This window comes from Rattus norvegicus, chromosome X (assembly GCF_036323735.1).
Source record: "Rattus norvegicus strain BN/NHsdMcwi chromosome X, GRCr8, whole genome shotgun sequence".
NCBI classification, from domain to species: Eukaryota; Metazoa; Chordata; class Mammalia; order Rodentia; family Muridae; genus Rattus; species Rattus norvegicus.
In genome coordinates this window covers 21,328,789-21,350,311 of record NC_086039.1, presented here as the reverse complement: position 1 = coordinate 21,350,311, position 21,523 = coordinate 21,328,789, and the positions used below count along the sequence as shown (strand labels likewise).

The 21,523-nt window shown below is 39.3% G+C and overlaps 1 protein-coding gene across 6 annotated transcripts in view; it reads left to right on the top strand.

Moving 5' to 3' along the window:
• Klf8 (KLF transcription factor 8) overlaps positions 1-21,231 on the top strand; it is a 179,640-nt gene extending 158,409 nt beyond the window's left edge. For all 6 annotated transcript variants that reach the window (XM_017602264.3, XM_039100624.2, XM_008773103.4 and 3 more), the window contains 3 exons: positions 1,829-1,940; positions 2,575-2,714; positions 15,141-21,231. In XM_017602264.3, coding sequence (XP_017457753.1) covers positions 1,829-1,940; positions 2,575-2,714; positions 15,141-15,322 — 434 coding nt within the window. In that variant the 3' untranslated portion in view covers positions 15,323-21,231. The remainder of the gene's footprint in view (positions 1-1,828; positions 1,941-2,574; positions 2,715-15,140) is intronic.
• Positions 21,232-21,523: the final 292 nt, after the last annotated feature.

Sequence of the window (21,523 nt, the reverse complement as noted above, 5' to 3'; positions counted from 1 at the left end):
TAAAAGTGTTTAAAAATAATTTCTGTATAATACTTAAGAATGAATAATGAGCTATATGTTTTGGTATGTATCTATAGTCTCAGATTATAGCTTGAGAATCTGGGCAGGATGATTTGAATCCCCTGCTAGTCTTGGACTACATAGCAAGTTCCATAGCAAGGTCACAAGTGTGGCCTGGTTTATATAAAGAGACCTATACGAAAGAACATATAATTGATCTCCTTTAGACCATATTTCTCAAACAGGGATGCATGTTCTTGAGTGAAATAATATGTATCTTCCTAGAATCTTCATATACTATTATCTAATGGTGTAAATCATTTAAAGCATTATAGTTAAAATATTGCCGATTTAAAGCAAAATGGAAGATGTGAACACTGAATTAAATTATAAACTAAAAACAAAAAAGTTTGTACTCACCAAGACACTGTCTATCCCCGTGACTTCATAGATTATTGTGCTGTTTTTTTCCCTGTGCCATTTGGTAGAAAAGCTTTGATAGAAAAGTCAACCTTCCTATCACTACCAATACTTAGGCACACTTAGCTCTGCTCACTCAGCACATCTTCCCTGGTCTCTGTCTCAGAGTCTCTGCAGTATAGTTCTATTTCCTGTGCAGCTCGTTAGTTGACACCTATATAACCCTCCTTTTAAGGCTTGATTGCTTTTAAGATGGTACTTGATTTCAAGAGTATGATGGCCTTTTCCTAACGGAGGTAGAAGTTCTCCAGAAGACTGTGTTCTGATGTGCCTGTGCACCTATCCAGAGACACCCACCCGCCACAGGGCTACCGAGCAGTTGTTAACCCAGACTGTTTGTTGAGCAAGATTGAAAGTGCTTGAATTTCATGTTACCATTGATCTGTGTTTTGTAGTACTCCTAGTTGAATCGAGCTTCTCACACGTACTAAATAAGTACTCAACTACTACACTCTCTTCTCCGCCTTCTTTTGATATAAAAAAAGAACCAAAAACAAACCTACCTTTTTTTTTTTAAACTATCTTTTTTTTTTTCCGGAGCTGAGGACCAAACCCAGGGCCTTGCGTTTTCTACCACTGAGCTAAATCCCCAACCCCTACCTTTTTATAGTTTTTTTTTCCTTCCGGAGCTGAGGGCCGAACCCAGGGCCTTGTGCTTGCTAGGCAAGCGCTCTACCACTGAGCTAAATCCCCAACCCCTCCTACCTTTTTAAAATAGAGATTGAGTTTCATGAATTTGCTCAGAATGTCTTAAAACATGATGCCCAAGTAGATGTTGCACTTGTGATTTCCTTTGCTAATGTTTGAAGTGAGCTCAGAATTGAGAAGGTAGAAGTTAAGTCCTGTCTTTCATTGTCCTCAACACAGTTCCCTTTCTACAATTATATTTATCTTTGTTCATAGTCAGAAACGATAAAAAAAGTCTGTTGCTTCTGACGTGGTTTGAAATAGTTATCGTCAGCATATGTGTGATATTACAATCAGCCTTTTACTGTCATAAATGTTGGCATAATCCTAGGAATTCTCTCATGACAGGGAACTAGTGACAAACTTCAGTGCCTCCAGGATGTATTGAAGCTGTCTTTTCTGTAGATCCTTTCCCAGGAGTCTGAGGCCTAGGTTGTGTCCTTGGGAAGTTCACTAAAAGGACAGCTGCTCTCCTTTCAAAGACACCTCTGTCCCTTCCTATGCTAAAAAAAAGGTTGAGAAGCTACTGCCTTCCTCTTCTTTCTTTTTTAAATGATCTACCTTATGTCCACTTCTCAATATGGGGCAAACCGGGAATCCTGAAATAATTATAGGGAGCAGCACATCCTGGTCTACAGTAACCCCCTTTCTTTGTTTTCAGTCAAAGTTGACCCCGCCTCCATGTGTCCACTGGAGTTTCCAAGTGATAGTGATGAGAGTGCAATTGAGAGTGGCTCTTCAGCCTTACAGAGTCTGCAGGGATTTCATCATGAGTAAGTACTTAACAGTGTGTGTATGTGTGTACATCCATGCATGCACACAAATGCCAAGTACATGTGCATGCAGGTACATATATGTATATGAAGATAGAATTAACAGGACACAATAGTAAAAGTTTGAGGAAAATAAAATGTGAACTAACTGCTTTTCCCAAGAACTATACAAGTGTGTACATACATGTGCATGTTTATACATGTTATAACAGTGTTACATTCTAATTGTATATATCATCAATTCTAGCCCTGAAGAAAAGGTTTTAATTTCCTATAAATTGTAATTTTGTAGTATTTTTCTCTGTAAGTTTAAAATAGCCTGGTCTTCTAATCTTAAAACGATTTGGAAGCAACTAGCTTGCATTGAGCAAAACGTGTAGGAAAAATGTATCTTGTTAAGCATAAGAATGGTACTTGTTCACACTGTTTGACAACGTAGTTACTCAAGGAAAACTTAACCACTTCCAGTGCTTTCTCAGGGAGCTGCATTTCCTCAGTAGAATGGCCAGGTTCGAAGAATGGCTTACAGGGTTCCAACTATTTCTTTTCTAGGGGGGCTAGCATTAAAATTTATACAAATGATAAGATGGTATAACACCACTGTAATTGGTCTTGTCTCTCTTTCTTTGCTTAGACCAGCGACAATGGTCCACATGCAGGGAGAAGAATCTCTTGACTTAAAGAGAAGACGGATTCATCAGTGTGACTTTGCAGGATGCAGCAAAGTGTACACCAAAAGCTCTCACCTGAAAGCTCACCGCAGAATCCATACAGGTCTGCCTTGCCCCCCTGCTCCTGTCAGTATTCCAGCTCCAACACATACTTGCATACATAGCTACTTTAAGATATAAACCTAGGGAGAGAAAAAAAATCTACAAGGAAGAGAAGATCACTTATGGGGTTTGCCCTTTTGCATTTTTCTTATATGAAAACCACTTTCATAAAAAATGGTCTAGCAAAACAGAAAGCCTGATAGCTTCCAAGCAAGTATGCTGCTGTGCCTGGTTTTAGCAGTGCTAGGTATTAAACCCAAGGCATCATGCTTCGTACATACCAACTGAGCTCCTCACCAGCCCCTTAGATCTCTGTTTTGTCTGCCCTCAAACTTGCTATGTAGCTGAAGCTGAACTTGAATTTTGGATGCTTTTGTTTAAGGAATCTCAATCCTGTTTTCTATGGACTAGTTCACTTTTCCACCAACAGTATATAAGAAATCATTTTTCTCCGTATTCTTTTCAGCACATTGTAATTGATTGATTGATTATTTATTTGTTGATTATAGCCCTCCTGACCAGGCTGAGGTTGAATCTCAATATAGGTTTCTTTTGTGCATCTGTAATGGGTAAACACTAAGTATTTTTCATGTATTTATTGGAGTATTTGTATTTCTTCTTTTCAATAGTGTCTGTTCACATTATCTTCCCATTTAGAGAGTGAATTACCTACTCATTTGCTGTTAACATTTTTTGAGTTCTTTGTCTATTTTGGACGTTAACTAGCACAGGTTTTTCTTTCATCTTTTGTTAATTGTGTCCTTTATTCTGCAGATGAATTTTAAGTTGTTATCCCTCCATGGGTTGAGTCTTGATTTTATTTCCTGAGCTATTAGAATCATTTTGAGGAGATTGTTGCTATGCCTACGTCTTGAAGTAGTTCACATAGTTTCCTCTAATAGTTTCAAAACAATAGTTGTGACATTAATTTCTTTCCCGTTTTGAGTGAGTATTGTTTAGTGAGCGCTAAGGATATATGTGTAATGTTTTGCATGTGGATAGAACCAGTTTTCTCAGCACAATTTCAGGATGAACTTTTTCTAGTATATGGATATTATACATTACTCATCATTGTTACTAAATGTTTGAGCAAGCCAACTTTAAGGAAGAAAGATTTTGGTTCTTTGTTTCAGAGGTTTTAGTCTATGGCCACCTGCCTCCCTTGCTTCTGGTGAAACAGAGCATCATGGTAGAAGAAAGTGGCTCACCTCTTAGTGGTGTACAAGAGACACAGATTTAAGAGCATGAATGGATTAAGCATTGATCATGACCCTCACAATTCAGTCACTCCTAGCATTACCAACTAGGGACATAACCTTTTGAGGTTACTTGTACCAAAACATAATGGTATAGGTTGCTTGATTTGCTTTAGTTAAGGATTAGCTGGCTATAGATGTGTGGTTTATTTCTGGACTCTTTATTCTTTTGGTATGTGTGTCTGGTTTTCTACCAGTAGTACTATATTTTTGTTACTAATACTCTGTAGTATGTTTTAAAATAAAATACTATAGTACCTTCTGTTGTAGTAAATCTCTAACGCCAATAAGCCCATTCAGAGAACACACAACTCAGTTACAGTATTTATAAGCTGCATGCCTAGATTGGGCAGATCTACCACTACATTACTCTGTTCCCCAGCTATGAGATCCCTTGCTACTTGCGGCTTCTCCAGGCCATTGGTTCTGTTTCATCTTCCTTCCACCTCCTCTTTCTCCATCTCCCACTGTCTCCTCATCTGCCTCTCTTCTTCCTCTCTTCCCCCTCTCTAAAACCTCCAGCCTCACCTTTCCCTTCCACTGCCCAATCACAGGTTCTAGCCTTTATTTGACCAGTTAAAATGGGGAGTGGTTCACATGAAGTCGCCTCAGTACATGATCCACTTCTCATTTGAGCAGCCCATTGAGGAAGCAGGACTAACATCAAAATACCAACAGCACCAGACACTCCACAACAACCTTCGGCATTACACATTTTCTTAAGATTGTTTTGACTGTTTCGGTCTTTTGTGCTTTAATATATAAATTTCAAGATTTTCTTTCTATTTTTTGAACAATGTGATAGTGATTATATTTAATAAGTAGATTGCTTCCAGATATGTGATCATTTTATAATTCTTACTTGACCAGTCCAAGAAACTGGGAGGTCTGCCTATGTTGGAGTATCTAGCTACAGGTTTTGCTGTTGTTTTTGGTTTTCAGTGTTTTGTAATTTTCATTTTCTAGTCTTTCATCTTTTGATCTCCTGTCTCCTTGCCTAGATTTATTTCAGGATAATCTTATATATTTGTGATTGGGGTTCATTACTTTAAAAATGACATTTATAAAATTTTTTGTGTGGGGAGTGGTAGGCACTTGTGCCACAGGTATTTGTATGGAGGCCAGAGGACAAATTGTAGGAGTCTACCCTGACTCACAGGTCTCTCTTCCCACCATATAGATTCTGGGGGATGAACTCAGTTTGTCAGGCTTGGTAGCAAGCACCTTTACCAACAGAACCATCACAGCCTGTTTTTCTTTCTCTTTCTTTGTTTCTTATTTGTCTTACCTTATTACCATGCATAAGATTTCAGTAGTATATTTACGAAGAATGTTTCATTTTCATTACAAGAAGCTCTTCCAGTCTCTCATTCAGTATGATGCTGGTTATGTACTTACTGTATATATAACCTTTATCAAGTAGCGATGTGATCCTCCTGTTCCTAATTTCGTCAAGACATATCTGAGTCCTGTCCCACATTTATTGAGATTATCCTGGGATATTTATCTTTGATCCTATTGATGTACTGTATTACATTATTCATTTGTGTACACTGACCCATCCTGACACACCAAGAGTAAAATAAAGTTAATCATGGCTTATTATTTTTATGTGCTATTTAATTCAGTTTGAAAATAATTTATTGGGGGATTTTTGTGTCTGTGTTCATCAAGGCTCTTGGCCTGTAGCTTGTTTGTTTGCTTGCTTTTTTTTTCTGATGTGTCCTCATCGGGTTTTGGTGTATATCTAGATAACACTGACCTTAGTTTGAACACAAGCTTCTTCTTTTTTTTTTATTATTAACTTGAGTATTTCTTATATACATTTCAAGTGTTATTCCCTTTCCCGGTATCCGGGCAAACATCCCCCTCCCCCCTCCCCTTCCTTATGGGTGTTCCCCTCCCAACCCTCCCCCCATTGCCGCCCTCCCCCCACCAGACTAGTTCACTGGGGGTTCAGTCTTAGCAGGACCCAGGGCTTCCCCTTCCACTGGTGCTCTTACTAGGATATGCATTGCTACCTATGAGGTCAGAGTCCAGGGTCAGTCCATGTACAGTCTTTGGGTAGGGGCTTAGTCCCTGGAAGCTCTGGTTGCTTGGCATTGTTGTACATATGGAGTCTCGAGCCCCTTCAAGCTCTTCCAGTTCTTTCTCTGATTCCTTCAACGGGGGTCCTATTCTCAGTTCAGTGGTTTGCTGCTGGCATTCGCCTCTGTATTTGCTGTATTCTGGCTGTGTCTCTCAGGAGCGATCTACATCCGGCTCCTGTCGGTCTGCACTTCTTTGCTTCATCCATCTTGTCTAATTGGGTGGCTATATATGTATGGGCCACATGTGGGGCAGACTCTGAATGGGTGTTCCTTCAGTCTCTGTTTTAATCTTTGCCTCTCTCTTCCCTGCCAAGGGTATTCTTGTTCCCCTTTTAAAGAAGGAGTGAAGCATTCACATTTTGATCATCCGTCTTGAGTTTCATTTGCTCTAGGCATCTAGGGTAATTCAAGCATTTGGGCTAATAGCCACTTCTCAATGAGTGCATACCATGTATGTCTTTCTGTGATTGGGTTAGCTCACTCAGGATGATGTTTTCCAGTTCCAACCATTTGCCTACGAATTTCATAAAGTCGTTGTTTTTGATAGCTGAGTAATATTCCATTGTGTAGATGTACCACATTTTCTGTATCCATTCCTCTGTTGAAGGGCATCTGGGTTCTTTCCAGCTTCTGGCTATTATAAATAAGGCTGCAATGAACATAGTGGAGCACGTGTCTTTTTTATATGTTGGGGCATCTTTTGGGTATATGCCCAAGAGAGGTATAGCTGGATCCTCAGGCAGTTCAATGTCCAATTTTCTGAGGAACCTCCAGACTGATTTCCAGAATGGTTGTACCAGTTTGCAATCCCACCAACAATGGAGGAGTGTTCCTCTTCCTCCACATCCTCGCCAGCATCTGTTGTCCCCTGAGTTTTTGATCTTAGCCATTCTCACTGGTGTGAGGTGAAATCTCAGGGTTGTTTTGATTTGCATTTCCCTTATGACTAAAGATGTTGAACATTTCTTTAGGTGTTTCTCAGCCATTCGGCATTCCTCAGCTGTGAATTCTTTGTTTAGCTCTGAACCCCATTTTTAATAGGGTTATTTGTTTCCCTGCGGTCTAACTTCTTGAGTTCTTTGTATATTTTGGATATAAGGCCTCTATCTGTTGTAGGATTGGTAAAGATCTTTTCCCAATCTGTTGGTTGCCGTTTTGTCCTAACCACCGTGTCCTTTGCCTTACAGAAGCTTTGTAGTTTTATGAGATCCCATTTGTCGATTCTTGATCTTAGAGCATAAGCCATTGGTGTTTTGTTTAGGAAATTTTTTCCAGTGCCCATGTGTTCCAGATGCTTCCCTAGTTTTTCTTCTATTAGTTTGAGTGTGTCTGGTTTGATGTGGAGGTCCTTGATCCACTTGGACTTAAGCTTTGTACAGGGTGATAAGCATGGATCGATCTGCATTCTTCTACATGTTGCCCTCCAGTTGAACCAGCACCATTTGCTGAAAATGCTATCTTTTTTCCATTGGATGGTTTTGGCTCCTTTGTCAAAAATCAAGTGACCATAGGTGTGTGGGTTCATTTCTGGGTCTTCAATTCTATTCCATTGGTCTATCTGTCTGTCTCTGTACCAATACCATGCAGTTTTTATCACTATTGCTCTGTAATACTGCTTGAGTTCAGGGATAGTGATTCCCCCTGAAGTCCTTTTATTGTTGAGGATAGCTTTAGCTATCCTGGGTTTTTTGTTATTCCAGATGAGTTTGCAAATTGTTCTGTCTAACTCTTTGAAGAATTGGATTGGTATTTTGATGGGGATTGCATTGAATCTGTAGATTGCTTTTGGTAAAATGGCCATTTTTACTATATTAATCCTGCCAATCCATGAGCATGGGAGATCTTTCCATCTTCTGAGGTCTTCTTCAATTTCTTTCCTCAGTGTCTTGAAGTTCTTATTGTACAGATCTTTTACTTGCTTGGTTAAAGTCACGCCGAGGTACTTTATATTATTTGGGTCTATTATGAAGGGTGTCGTTTCCCTAATTTCTTTCTCGGCTTGTTTCTCTTTTGTGTAGAGGAAGGCTACTGATTTATTTGAGTTAATTTTATACCCAGCCACTTTGCTGAAGTTGTTTATCAGCTTTAGTAGTTCTCTGGTGGAACTTTTGGTATCACTTAAATACACTATCATATCATCTGCAAACAGTGATATTTTGACTTCTTCTTTTCCGATCTGTATCCCCTTGACCTCCTTTTGTTGTCTGATTGCTCTGGCTAGAACTTCAAGAACTATATTGAATAAGTAGGGAGAGAGTGGGCAGCCTTGTCTAGTCCCTGATTTTAGTGGGATTGCTTCGAGTTTCTCTACATTTAGTTTAATGTTAGCAACTGGTTTGCTGTATATGGCTTTTACTATGTTCAGGTATGGGCCTTGAATTCCTATTCTCTCCAGGACTTTTATCATGAAGGGGTGTTGAATTTTGTCAAATGCTTTCTCAGCATCTAATGAAATGATCATGTGGTTTTGTTCTTTCAGTTTGTTTATATAATGGATCACGTTGATGGTTTTCCGTATATTAAACCATCCCTGCATGCCTGGGATGAAGCCTACTTGGTCATGGTGGATGATTGTTTTGATGTGCTCTTGGATTCGGTTTGCCAGAATTTTGTTGAGTATTTTTGCATCGATATTCATAAGGGAAATTGGTCTGAAGTTCTCTTTCTTTGTTGTGTCTTTGTGTGGTTTAGGTATAAGAGTAATTGTGGCTTCGTAGAAGGTATTCGGTAGTGATCCATCTGTTTCAATTTTGTGGAATAGTTTGGATAATATTGGTATGAGGTCTTCTATGAAGGTTTGGTAGAATTCTGCACTAAACCCGTCTGGACCTGGGCTCTTTTTGGTTGGGAGACCTTTAATGACTGCTTCTATTTCCTTAGGAGTTATGGGGTTGTTTAACTGGTTTATCTGTTCCTGATTTAACTTCGGTACCTGGTATCTTTCTAGGAAATTATCCATTTCCTGAAGATTTTCAAGTTTTGTTGAATATAGGTTTTTATAGTAAGATCTGATGATTTTTTGAATTTCCTCTGAATCTGTAGTTATGTCTCCCTTTTCATTTCTGATTTTGTTAATTTGGACGCCCTCTCTGTGTCCTCTCGTTAGTCTGGCTAAGGGTTTATCTATCTTGTTGATTTTCTCAAAGAACCAACTTTTGGTTCTGTTGATTCTTTCTATGGTCCTTTTTGTTTCTACTTGGTTGATTTCAGCTCTGAGTTTGATTATTTCCTGCCTTCTACTCCTCCTGGGTGTATTTGCTTCTTTTTGTTCTAGAGCTTTTAGGTGTGCTGTCAAGCTGCTGACATATGCTCTTTCCTGTTTCTTTCTGCAGGCACTCAGCGCTATGAGTTTTCCTCTTAGCACAGCTTTCATTGTGTCCCATAAGTTTGGGTATGTTGTACCTTCATTTTCATTAAATTCTAAAAAGTTTTTAATTTCTTTCTTTATTTCTTCCTTGACCAGGTTATCATTGAGTAGAGCATTGTTCAATTTCCAAGTATATGTGGGCATTCTTCCTTGATTGTTATTGAAGACCAGTTTTAGGCCGTGGTTGTCCGATAGCACGCATGGGATTATTTCTATCTTTCTGTACCTGTTGAGGCCCGTTTTTTGACCAATTATATGGTCAATTTTGGAGAAAGTACCATGAGGAGCTGAGAAGAAGGTATATCCTTTTGCTTTAGGATAGAATGTTCTATAAATATCTGTTAAGTCCATTTGGCTCATGACTTCTCTTAGTCTGTCTACATCTCTGTTCAATTTCTGTTTCCATGATCTGTCCATTGATGAGAGTAGGGTGTTGAAATCTCCCACTATTATTGTGTGAGGTGCAATGTGTGTTTTGAGCTTTAGTAAGGTTTCTTTTATGTATGTAGGTGCCCTTGTATTTGGGGCATAGATATTTAGGATTGAGAGTTCATCTTGGTGGATTTTTCCTTTGATGAATATGAAGTGTCCTTCCTTATCTTTTTTGATGACTTTTAATTGAAAATTGATTTTATTTGATATTAGAATTGCTACTCCAGCTTGCTTCTTCTGACCATTTGCTTGGAAAATTGTTTTCCAGCCTTTCACTCTGAGGTAATGTCTGTCTTTGTCTCTGAGGTGTGTTTCCTGTAGGCAGCAGAATGCAGGGTCCTCGTTGCGTATCCAGTTTGTTAATCTATGTCTTTTTATTGGGGAGTTGAGGCGATTGATGTTGAGAGATATTAAGAAATAGTGATTATTGCTTCCCGTTATGTTCATATTTGGATGTGAGGTTATGTTTGTGTGCTTTCATTCTCTTTGTTTTGTTGCCAAGACGATTAGTTTCTTGCTTCTTCTAGGGTATAGCTTGCCTCCTTATGTTGGGCTTTACCATTTATTATCCTTTGTAGTGCTGGATTTGTAGAAAGATATTGTGTAAATTTGGTTTTGTCATGGAATATCTTGGTTTCTCCATCTATGTTAATTGAGAGTTTTGCAGGATACAGTGACCTGGGCTGGCATTTGTGTTCTCTTAGGGTCTGTATGACATCAGTCCAGGATCTTCTGGCCTTCATAGTTTCTGGCGAGAAGTCTGGTGTGATTCTGATAGGTCTGCCTTTATATGTTACTTGACCTTTTTCCCTTACTGCTTTTAGTATTCTTTCTTTATTTTGTGCGTTTGGTGTTTTGACTATTATGTGACGGGAGGTGTTTCTTTTCTGGTCCAATCTATTTGGAGTTCTGTAGGCTTCTTGTATGCCTATGGGTATCTCTTTTTTTAGATTAGCGAAGTTTTCTTCTATAATTTTGTTGAAGATATTTACTGGTCCTTTGAGCTGGGAGTCTTCACTCTCTTCTATACCTATTATCCTTAGGTTTGATCTTCTCATTGAGTCCTGGATTTCCTGTATGTTTTGGACCAGTAGCTTTTTCCGCTTTACATTATCTTTGACAGTTGAGTCAATCTTTTAACCTCAATAAAGGGCTATCTTGAAATAGACTTCTTCAGGGTGCAGTGAACCCAGAGTGCCACATGGTGGCAGTACTTTAACAAGCTGATTATTCGTTTGGATGTAGTGAAAATAGGAATTCCTAGGAGAAATCCTTGAGCAACTATTGTCTTTTTCTTTTCTTTTTTTGAAGTGCTAGGGAATTGAACCTAGGGCCTTGTGCAAGCTAGGCAAGTACCCTGTCACTGAGCTATTACCCGTGAGCAGCTATTAATAAATTCTATACATAGCAAGACCCTTGTGAAGTATGGAGATGGGCTACCACTGTATTGAATAAAAGTAAAAAAAATATATTCCCAATATTCTCTGAAATCCCATTCTCCTTTCTAGGTGTCAATAAACATGTGTAATCTTCCAGTTTTTCCCTTTTATTTAGTGAGAGAGATAGACAAGGTAGTCCTGCTTAGCTTAGAACTCATTATGTAGACCAAGCTTTGAACTCAGAGATCACCCTGTCTCTTCCTTATGGGTCAGGGATTAAAGGTATGTCCCACTACACTCAAGTTATCTTTAGTCTTAAGACATTCAGGTGTGTGTCAGTTTTTTGGAGGCTAATGCAAAAATGTCCAAATATTGAAATGATCAGTAATGAACATTTTTAATCAGCCAAATAGTTTCCTGGTACTACTCCAAACCTGTGAGTCAGGGTGGACTCACTGTTGTCCAATTATCTAATAGCGATATAATTAATTAGTGAACACTTGATAGGGTTAGTAGGTGTTAGCAGTAAGTTAAAAGAAACGAGGAATATATGATTGCCACCAGAAATTAAAATGACAAAGATATAAATGCCTTGGAAATCTTATAATGGGGAAAGGGGGGCGATAGAAGAACAACGACTGATAGAATATTTATTATTCATTCATTCATTCATTCATTCTACAACCCAATTGCTTCCTTCCAGCCCCACCCCCATGGAGTCTCTCCCCTCCCCCTCCCCTTTCCCTGAGAGGGTAGGGCCCCCTATAGGTATCCCCCAACCCTGGCACATCAGGTCTCTGCAGAGCTAGATGCATTCTCTCCCACTAAGGTCAAACAAGGCAGACCAGTTGGGGAACGAATTCCATAGACAGGCAACAGATTTAGGGAGAGCCTCTGCTCCAGGTTTTGGTGGACTCCCATGAAGACTGAACTACCCAACTACACATCTGCTACATATGTGCAGGAAAGCCTAGGTCCAGCCCGTGTATGTGCTCTTTGGTTGGTGGTTCAGTCTGTGAGAGCCCCAAAGGTCCAGGTTAGTTAACTCTGTTGGTCTTCCTGTGTATCCCTCAGTCCTTCCCTCAACTCTTCCATAAGAAACCCCCAACTCTAATGTTTGACTGTGGGTCTCTGCATCTGTCTGAGTCAGCTGCTGGGTGGAGTCTCTCAGAGGACAGTGATGCTAGGCTCCTATCTGCAAGCAGAACAGAGTATTTATTAATCATGTCAGGATTGATGCTTGCCCACGGGATGGGTCTCAATTTGGGCCAGTTATTGGTCAGTTATTCCTTCAGTCTCTGTTCTATCTTTGTCCCTGCATTTCTTTTAAACAGGACAAGTTTTGGGTCAAATTTTTTGTGGGTGGGTTGCTGACCCTGTCCTTCCATTGGGGTTCCTTCCTGACTATAGGAGGTGACCTCTTCAGGTTCCATATTCCCAATACTGTGAGATACAGCTGCATTGACTCCTGGGAGCCTCCCCCACTCCAGGTCTCTGGCACATTGTAAAGATCCCTCCAATCCCCACAGCTATATATTCCCATTCATTCTCCTGGCTCTCTGGCTCTCTCCTGTCTTTCCCCACACCTGATCCTGAAACCCCCATTCCCCTCACCACATCCTCTTCCACGGAGGTCCCTCACTTCCTCTGCTTATACTTTGTCTCTATGTTATTGCATGTCTCTGATTACAAAATGCATACTCCTAGTAGATGAGAAACAGAGAAGCATATTAAGGGAAATAACTAAATATTACTATGATTTGTAATATACATTTAAATCACAGTGAATATTTGTTCATATAGCTTATTTCTTTTAATTAAAAACATTAGACTGGGTGATGGTGGTGCCCAGCTTTAATTCCAATACCTGGGAGGCAGAAGTAGGCAGATCTCTGAGTTTAAGACCAGCCTTGTCTGCACAGTGAATCCCAAAATAGCCAGGGCTGTACAGTGAAACCTTGTCTAGGAAAGACCCCAATAAAAAATAGATTTATTTATTTTCATTTTATGTGTATGGGTATTTTGCCTGTGTGTATGTCTATACACCATGTGTTTGTCTGTGTCAGAGCCCAGAAGAAGGTATCAGGTCCCCTGGAACTGAAGTTACAGACAGTAGTGAGCCACATCTGGGTGCTGGGAATTAAGCCTGAGTCCTCTATAAGAGCAGCCAGTGCTCAGAACCACTGGGCCTTCTCTCTAACCCCAGTTAATTAACTTTTGCAACAAAAGCTCACTTAGAAACCCAGCTTAGCCTCAAATTCTTGACCCTCCTACCTCAGTTTCTTTAGTACTAGGATTACATGTGTTATGTGTATACACAGATACACACACACACACACACACACACATACACACACACACAATGATTTTAAAGTATTGAAGCAGTACAAAGGTTGTAAAAAAGGCCTCCTTGCGGCCTTCATCTTTACTTTTCTCATTGTTAATACTTTTTCTGTAATTTCCATTTTAATGTGTTGATATTGCTATTATCCTGAGTGTATGAGTGTATAAGTGTTTGGTATGTGACCTATGCATATAAATGGATTGTGCTGTGGTAGGTCTTCTTATACTATGCCCCTTCCCCATTTTCCTTTCCTTAGCATGCATGTCTCATGATAAGATCCAACTATAGCCTTAGACTCTGAGCATGGAGCTATTTAAAATACTTGGGTTTGAAACTCTTCCCCATTCCTTTTCATTTATGAATTTCTAACCTTACACAGAAGCAAGCTTTTGTTGAGTGCTCTTTCCACTGAGTCACCCGTTCTTATCTACATGGCTTTATTTCAGATTGTTCATTAGGAAGTATCAGATGATAGAACATAGCTATAATAGTGTAGTAGGGTAGCAGCCTGGCTCTGTGTTACAGTTTGCATGTAGAATTCCACCTATGGGCTCATGTGTTTGGAAACTTGCTCTCCAGTGAGTTGTGTTGTTTGGGGGAGGTGATGGAAATTCTGGCAGTTGGAGGTTAGCTGTAGGAAGTGAATCTCTGGGAGGTAGGCTTACAGCCCATACCTGCTTCCTAGCCTCTGTCTGCTTCCTGATATATAGGGCTGAGAACCAAGCTTAATGGAGTCTCTTGCCCCCATGTCTACTTTGCCCTAATGGATTATGTTCATCCCTCAAACTGAGCCAAAATAAGCCATTCTTCTCTAACTTGTCTTTTGTTCCCCGAAATGGGAACTATAACTAATAAAGTTCAGAACATACTGCTTAATATCAATCTAGGTTTTCTTTTGTTTGTTTTTTTCCTTCCTTCTTTGGAGACAGGGCCTTACTATATTGTCTTGCATAGTCTGGAACTCACTATGAAGACCAGACTGGCCTCAAACTTGCACTGTTCCTCCTACCTCTCCTTTCTATGTCTGGCCTTTACTGTCTCCCTTTTAAAATATTCTGAACAACCTTGTGAGATATTTTTGCTTCTGTTTAGAGTTGAGAAAATAGATTTGTCCAGGGGAAAGGGATTACTTAATATATGGGCAGCATGGTAAAGGCAGAATTCAGCAACTCTTTGAGAGCCTGTGTCCTCCCTCCTCCACTGTCTTAGCCCAACTTCAAAACTGCAAGCAGCAGTATGTAAAGGGCAATTTTTAAGTTTCTCACCACAAAAGAAACAAACAAACAAACAAAAAACAATATGTAAAGTCACACATGTGCTAGTTGGCTATATTTAACCAGTCCTGTAGTGTCATGACATATCATGAAACTAGTAGAAGACATGGAATATGATGTTTATTTGTCAAACCAATTTAAAAGATGAATAACAGCACTTCTTCAAGGTGATTGTATTACTTTCTGACTGAAGCTTTGATATAAATGTAAATTATGTATTTCTGTTATTTTTCTGGTAGCCAATCATCTCCTGTTTACCTTCCTAACATCATGTTTTTCTTGCAGGAGAGAAGCCTTACAAGTGCACCTGGGACGGCTGTTCCTGGAAATTTGCTCGCTCGGATGAGCTTACTCGCCATTTCCGTAAGCACACAGGCATCAAGCCGTTCCGGTGCACAGACTGCAACCGCAGTTTTTCTCGATCTGACCACTTGTCCCTCCACCGCCGGCGTCATGACACCATGTGAATATCACAGGCGACAGCAGACGCGCTGCACCAGTCTCCTAAGTGTGTGCTGAAGTTGTAACTATGTTTGCCTCTTTGACTACAACTTGCCCCACGTGATTGGGGTTCGAACAGCTTACTGAGCCAGGTTAATGAGACTGGAAAACAAGTTAGCTGATCTCCCATGCGGCTCTTCATATTCCGCTTTCACCTCTCCACTGTCCAGACTTCAGTTTTTGCAACCTCTTCCTGGGTTGAATTCTAGTGCGGCGCCCATGGCTGCCCTCCCTGATCCCTCATGCTATATTATAGACATTTTTCCTACAATAACAAACAAAACAGGAATCAAACTCAAGGCTGTGAACAAACATCCGCTGCTCCCCCCACCCCCAGTTTTCTCTTGTTTTCAAAAACCAGTACTTAATGTCACTTAGCAATGTCCTAAAATGAGGGGTATTTTCAAAGTTGTAGCTACAAGGGGCATAACAGTAGAGTTGGTTGATCAAATTTACAGAAACTTGAGTCTGAAATACAGTCTCAAGCTAACCATGAAGGTTTTGTAGATCCAGTTTTACTTGTTCTTAACAGTTTGGTTTACAGGCAGTGCCAGCCCTCCTTTTGAAGTTCATCAAAAGCAATGAAGGGATTCCTTGACCTCCTTTTCCTCCTCATGCTCCTTTAGAGTGAAAGGTTTTATGGCACAATTCCATTCTTTTTAGGTTATGTTTGGACAAATATTCAAAGCACAGAAAGAAAGATCAGTAGGGAGAAATATTCTAGGAAAATATGTGGGCAATGACAGGCAAGAGCAGACCTGGGAGCACCCTGTGAACAATTACATGGATAAGGTGTTAGAACTGCTGTTAGTCCCAAACCTCATTCAGAGGGCAGCCTGTTGAGACAGCACTTTCGATGGGCTACACTGTACTGTTTATTCTTTTGTTTACATAAAACAACCATTCAGCGTATTACCTGATGAGAAATTGCACACTGAGCACGTTATAGAGAGGTGAGGGGTTGCACTAAAGAATTTTGTTTACTTCATGCCATTTTGGGCATTCATTCTTCCGCTTCTAATGGGAAGGAAAGGTTTTCTTTCTGACACTAACATATAGAAAGCATTTTGATGTTTTACAACTGTTATTAATACCCAAGCCATTTATTTTATTTAGACATAACAGCAGGATGCATAATATACATTTGGTTGCCCAGTCAGACTGTTCATAATATTCTCTGGGGCATAAAACCTTCTGTTCCTGGCCCTGGACCTCATATCTACCTCCTCGTGGCATATTTCCTCTCCTGGGGAGAAAGGAGAGGGGCTTTGTATTGGTAGGATTGGACGCAGCCTCTCGCCTAAAGGTTTTCTTCATACGAAACCTTTATTTCTTGGCAGATATTCAAAATGTTCTGGCTTGAACACTTTAGGTTACTACCTCCTGTGGCTGTACTAACTAAAACCTAGAATTCTACCATTCAGAAGGGGTCCTGTCTACTTCTACCCATCCCTCACGTTTTACAGATGAGGCAAATACGGGTCAGATTCTTTCTCCAGATAATTCCTTGAGGCCTTATAGACCTGTATACTCCTTCTCCCAGGGATCACACTAGTAAACCAAATTAAAGAAAAAAAGTTATGTGATTGGTTGCAATATTTGTCCAATTTTATGTTATACTTCAGAAAACTTAAGTCACTTAAAATTCATATATATTTGGTGACAAAGTAAGTAGGGCGCGCTTATGGTCATGGCCACTTAACACCGGGCACATAGTGTTTCAAGTCTCATTTTTGATAACTCTAGATTTGTTTTAATTTACCTTGTTTCAGTGTCTTTCCAGAGCATAAATTCTCCGTAAGTTAAGGCCTGCATGTACTTTTCAACATAACATGTAGGTTTTATTATTACCACTTTCGTAAGGGATTTTTCCTGACTCTGGGGGTACAAGTTCCAGGCTGTATACTAATTAAGCACCCATCAACATCTAGGGCTAGCCTACTGATGGGGACCACAGTGTAAGACAGATGTATTACTACCACACGTGGGCTTATGCTTGCAATCGAGTAGTTGGTACAATATTATAGAACAGAGTCCAAAGGGTTGTGTCCTTTTGTTCCACTTTGGATCCTAAATTTGTTTTCCAGAGTTTGGAATTGGCACATGCCCCTTAGACTTCAGGATATGGAGACATGTTTATTAAGGAGCACTATGAAATTATAGTACTCATAAGGGTGATCAAATGAGGATCCCGGATACTGATGTTCCTAGCATCTCTGAGCCTTTATTCACGTATGTTTCTGCAGAGTCATAATAGACTCTGCAAATGCTTTGTACATTGTCTTTAGCCAAGAACCAATTCTAACCATATTCTCTTTGCTCTTTTTGTCCCCAAATGGCAAAAATCTTTCCAGTTACAAACATAATCTTTACAACTGTGTCATGATTAAGAGAACTTCGCAGAGTAAAATGAACACAAACACAGTACAGTGCAGAATTACTGCACTAAAAGCACATAAAAGTTTGCTAGTCAGTGGAATAGGAAGGAAACCATTGCATCTCTCTTGGTTAACATCTGAGATTTAACTAAGTGTAATGGGCTTACAATGCCCAAAGACTGCTAGGATGACATTTGCCTAGGATAGGGACATTTTGTAAGGATGGATAATATTCAGGAGTTTATTGTAGTGGAGTTTCTCCTTCAGTAGACATCTGGCAACTGAACAGAATCATTGAGAATTGCCATTGTAAAGTGTAAGAAATGTAAACTGGTTTGATGGATTAGTGGAGTTCATTATGTACAAACCCACAAATGTCTGTAGAGAATTTCTTTTTAAATAAACTTTATATGTTGTAGCTCTTTTTTGAGATTTTCAGGAGAATGTGAAGGTAGAACAGAGTTCCTGTTTACTCCACATTTTACATTAGTTTGGTACACTTCTTACAATTAGGGATGCATTAATATTAACTGCAATCCATGCTTTAGTTGACTACCTTGGCTTTTATCTGCTGTTCTTTTTTTCTGTTTTAATATCTCCTTCAAAATACAACATTGTATTAATAATCACAGCTCCTTAGTCTCCTCATTGTGATAGTTTCTTGGAGTTCTTTGTTCTCAAGGACCTTGGAGTATGTTCTTCAGTTGTGATTTGATACTCTTCTCATCAAAATTTTCTCATAAAAAATCTAGGTTAATGAAAGTCAGGCATGGTGACATATATTTTCCTTTTAATCCCAGCACTTGGGAGGCAAAGGCAGGTGGATTTCTGAGTTCGAGACTAGCCTGGCCTACAGAGTGAGTTCCAGGACAGCCAGGGCTACACAGAGAAACCCTGTCTCAGAAAACATTAACCCAACCTTCATAGGTTAATGGATTTTGGTCCAAACAACCACATGAGTGAGTTACTATTTTTATAATGTCATATTTCTGTGAGTTATTCTTCATATTATCCTTAGTCACATGACTAAGATAGTGTATATGAGATTTCTCCCCTATACCCTTTTTCCTATCATACTGAAATCTTTGGAAGGAAGTTACCATGCTCAGTCCACACATAGAGAAGTGGTGAGCTATGCACATGTACTTGAGAGCAAGTGTGCATATGATTATTTTGGAATTCTTCTGCATGGGAGCTTTGCCTCCTCTCCATTTGTTTACTTGCATAATTGTTTATTTTTTCAACATGGATCACTGATATTTATTTTATAGTTTTTCTTATAATCCAATGCAACTTTTATTTTTGTTGCCCAAATTGTAGTTTTAAATGTTTGGAGTGATTTTTAATTGACTCTGAAGTCTTTTTTTTTTTTACAAACCCCATCTTTTTTTCAGCATGTAGTTAATTTTTGGTGTTGCAAGATGTTCCAGGCTTATCTTGCTTTTGTTTTATGGAGGACAATTCTATAATCAGGCATTTTGTCAATAAGTTCTAAGTTCTTTTACTAAAGAATTTTATCAGAAACCAAGATATAGATACTATATATGTTTGCTATTTTGGGGATATTATTTCTTCAAGTCCTTCTCAGTCAGTAGAACAAAAAATATATGCATATATTAAGTTTTTAATATATGCACATGTCTATAAACATTTCCACATAATCATCTTTGTGATGATTTATGAGTTTATATTATGTCCTCAATCCTTATCTGTATATCTTTCCATTCTATCAGCAAGAACCATAGCTCCATCTTCTGCCATTTATTAATTGATGACATCCATGTTAATGCTAATGAAGTACATATTAACAGTGTCTTACGTGTTATGCTGTATACCCACAAGAAAAATCAATCAACTAGAACCCGGTGCTTATATACATGACAGGAACCTTTTTAGAACTTCAACTCTGAAACAAAATGATCTACAAGATTCTTGAATTAGCGATAATCTGTATTCTCAATTCTATCCTAGTCCCCCAATGCTTTCTCATCCATGTAACAAACCATCGGTGATTGACCTAGCCTTGCATAAGACAAGAGAACATGTTGATCCTCCATAGTATGTTAATTCCTATATAAAGGATCAAAGAGAAAGCAGCTGCCTGGGTCTAATTTGAAGAAACACTTAGCACTGTCTTTTTCTCTGCTGAAAATGGATCTCTAACAACTGGGAAGTACTCTGATTTGCTTCTCTTCTGTATTTTCCCCAGTTTTTAGGCAAGTCATATCACCTCTCTGTGCCTCTATTAACCCATCTCGAAATGGGGATCCACATATCTACCTCACAGGAGTGTTGTGAGGCTTATTAATAGATGTTTTAAAAATGTAATCTCTAAATGAGTAAGAAAGTATTATAATCATTGCTATGATGATAATTAGAGTACCCTATATGCATCCTAAGGAAAAGGAGATTAGCCTCATTGTTAGTAAACAGCTAAAATTAAGTCAATAAAAGATCAATGAAGAGTGGCCACTGGAAGCAAGATTATTTGTTCTGTTACCCTCACTTTCCCTGTATTCTCTAAGTAGGATTATCAACTGTCTGTTTCCAGACTCAAAACATATGAGGTTCTAAAACAGTAGGAGGCAAAGTACATTGTCATTTTCAAATTCTGTTTTTTCTCCCTTTCTTACTCTGGTTGGACTACATTACGTAGAACTTTGTCAGAAGCACAAAGACAATTTCTCAAAGGGTTTCAGTCTTTGATCAGTTCTGTTCTATCAGTTAAAATTTCTCTTTCTGCGCGTACTGTACATTGAACAGTCAAGGTAGGAGGGGAGTGGGTGGGATGGTTGGGTTGGGCGTGGACTGTGAGAGAAGGGAAATTACTTTCCATTTCACTTTCCATTTCTTTTTTTCTGGTGGCGGGTTTGGGGCAAGGGAAGAGATACTATTTTGTTAACAAATTCTTCTTCCCTTCCAGTAGATGTTTCCTGGGGTCAGTACAAATAGCTGTGTTGGACCTTACTTTTATAACTATGTTGTATACAGTGTTGTTTTCATTGTATTTCTGAATAAAGGGGGAAGAAAGTCTCTAGTGTTGGCCATCCCTGTTTTTGACAGGAGGTCACAGCAGGAGAGCAGCACCCGAAGCTGACTCTTTTTATGGTGGGGAAAGGAGCCTGCAGTGAAGGGATTTATTGGATTTTTGTCATTCTTTAAAGAAGTTATAAAGCAGTATATTACGCATTAGTCTCTATGACTCTTCTGTTTGTGCCTCCTTATTTTAATAGTGCTTTAGAGCAGCACCTATTTTCACTCCATTTTATACTTGTTCCTGTTGAGGTGTGGTGTTGAGCAATCTCTCATATACAAGTCTTCATGTACCTGAAGAGAATTGCCTCAGTAAGCATGGCTATCCAGAGCTTACTCTGATGTAGCTCAGTGGGGCACTCCCATTGCAGCTTCCAGGCCAGGCTGTGTGCTTGAGTACTAAGCAATCTTGTTCTGTCTGATTACTGTACTTTTTTAATAATAAAAATATTTTAAACCAGAAACCATGGGTTTTGTGTTAGATTTATCTTCTCATTGTATTTCTTCATCATAAAGCAAATAGCTTGTTTTCTTTTCGAAACTGACTAAAGTTGTTGCCTAAAGGTGGTGGTTCCTTCCTTCAATCCCAACACTTAGAGGCAGAGACAGGCAGACCTCTGAGTTGAAGGCCAGCCTGGTCTATAGCCTAAGTTTCAGGATAGCCAGGGCTACTACACAGAGAATCTCTGTCACAAAAAGCAAACAAAGTCGTGATGGAAGCACTGTATAGTACTGTGAGGCCACAAAGGAAGTCAG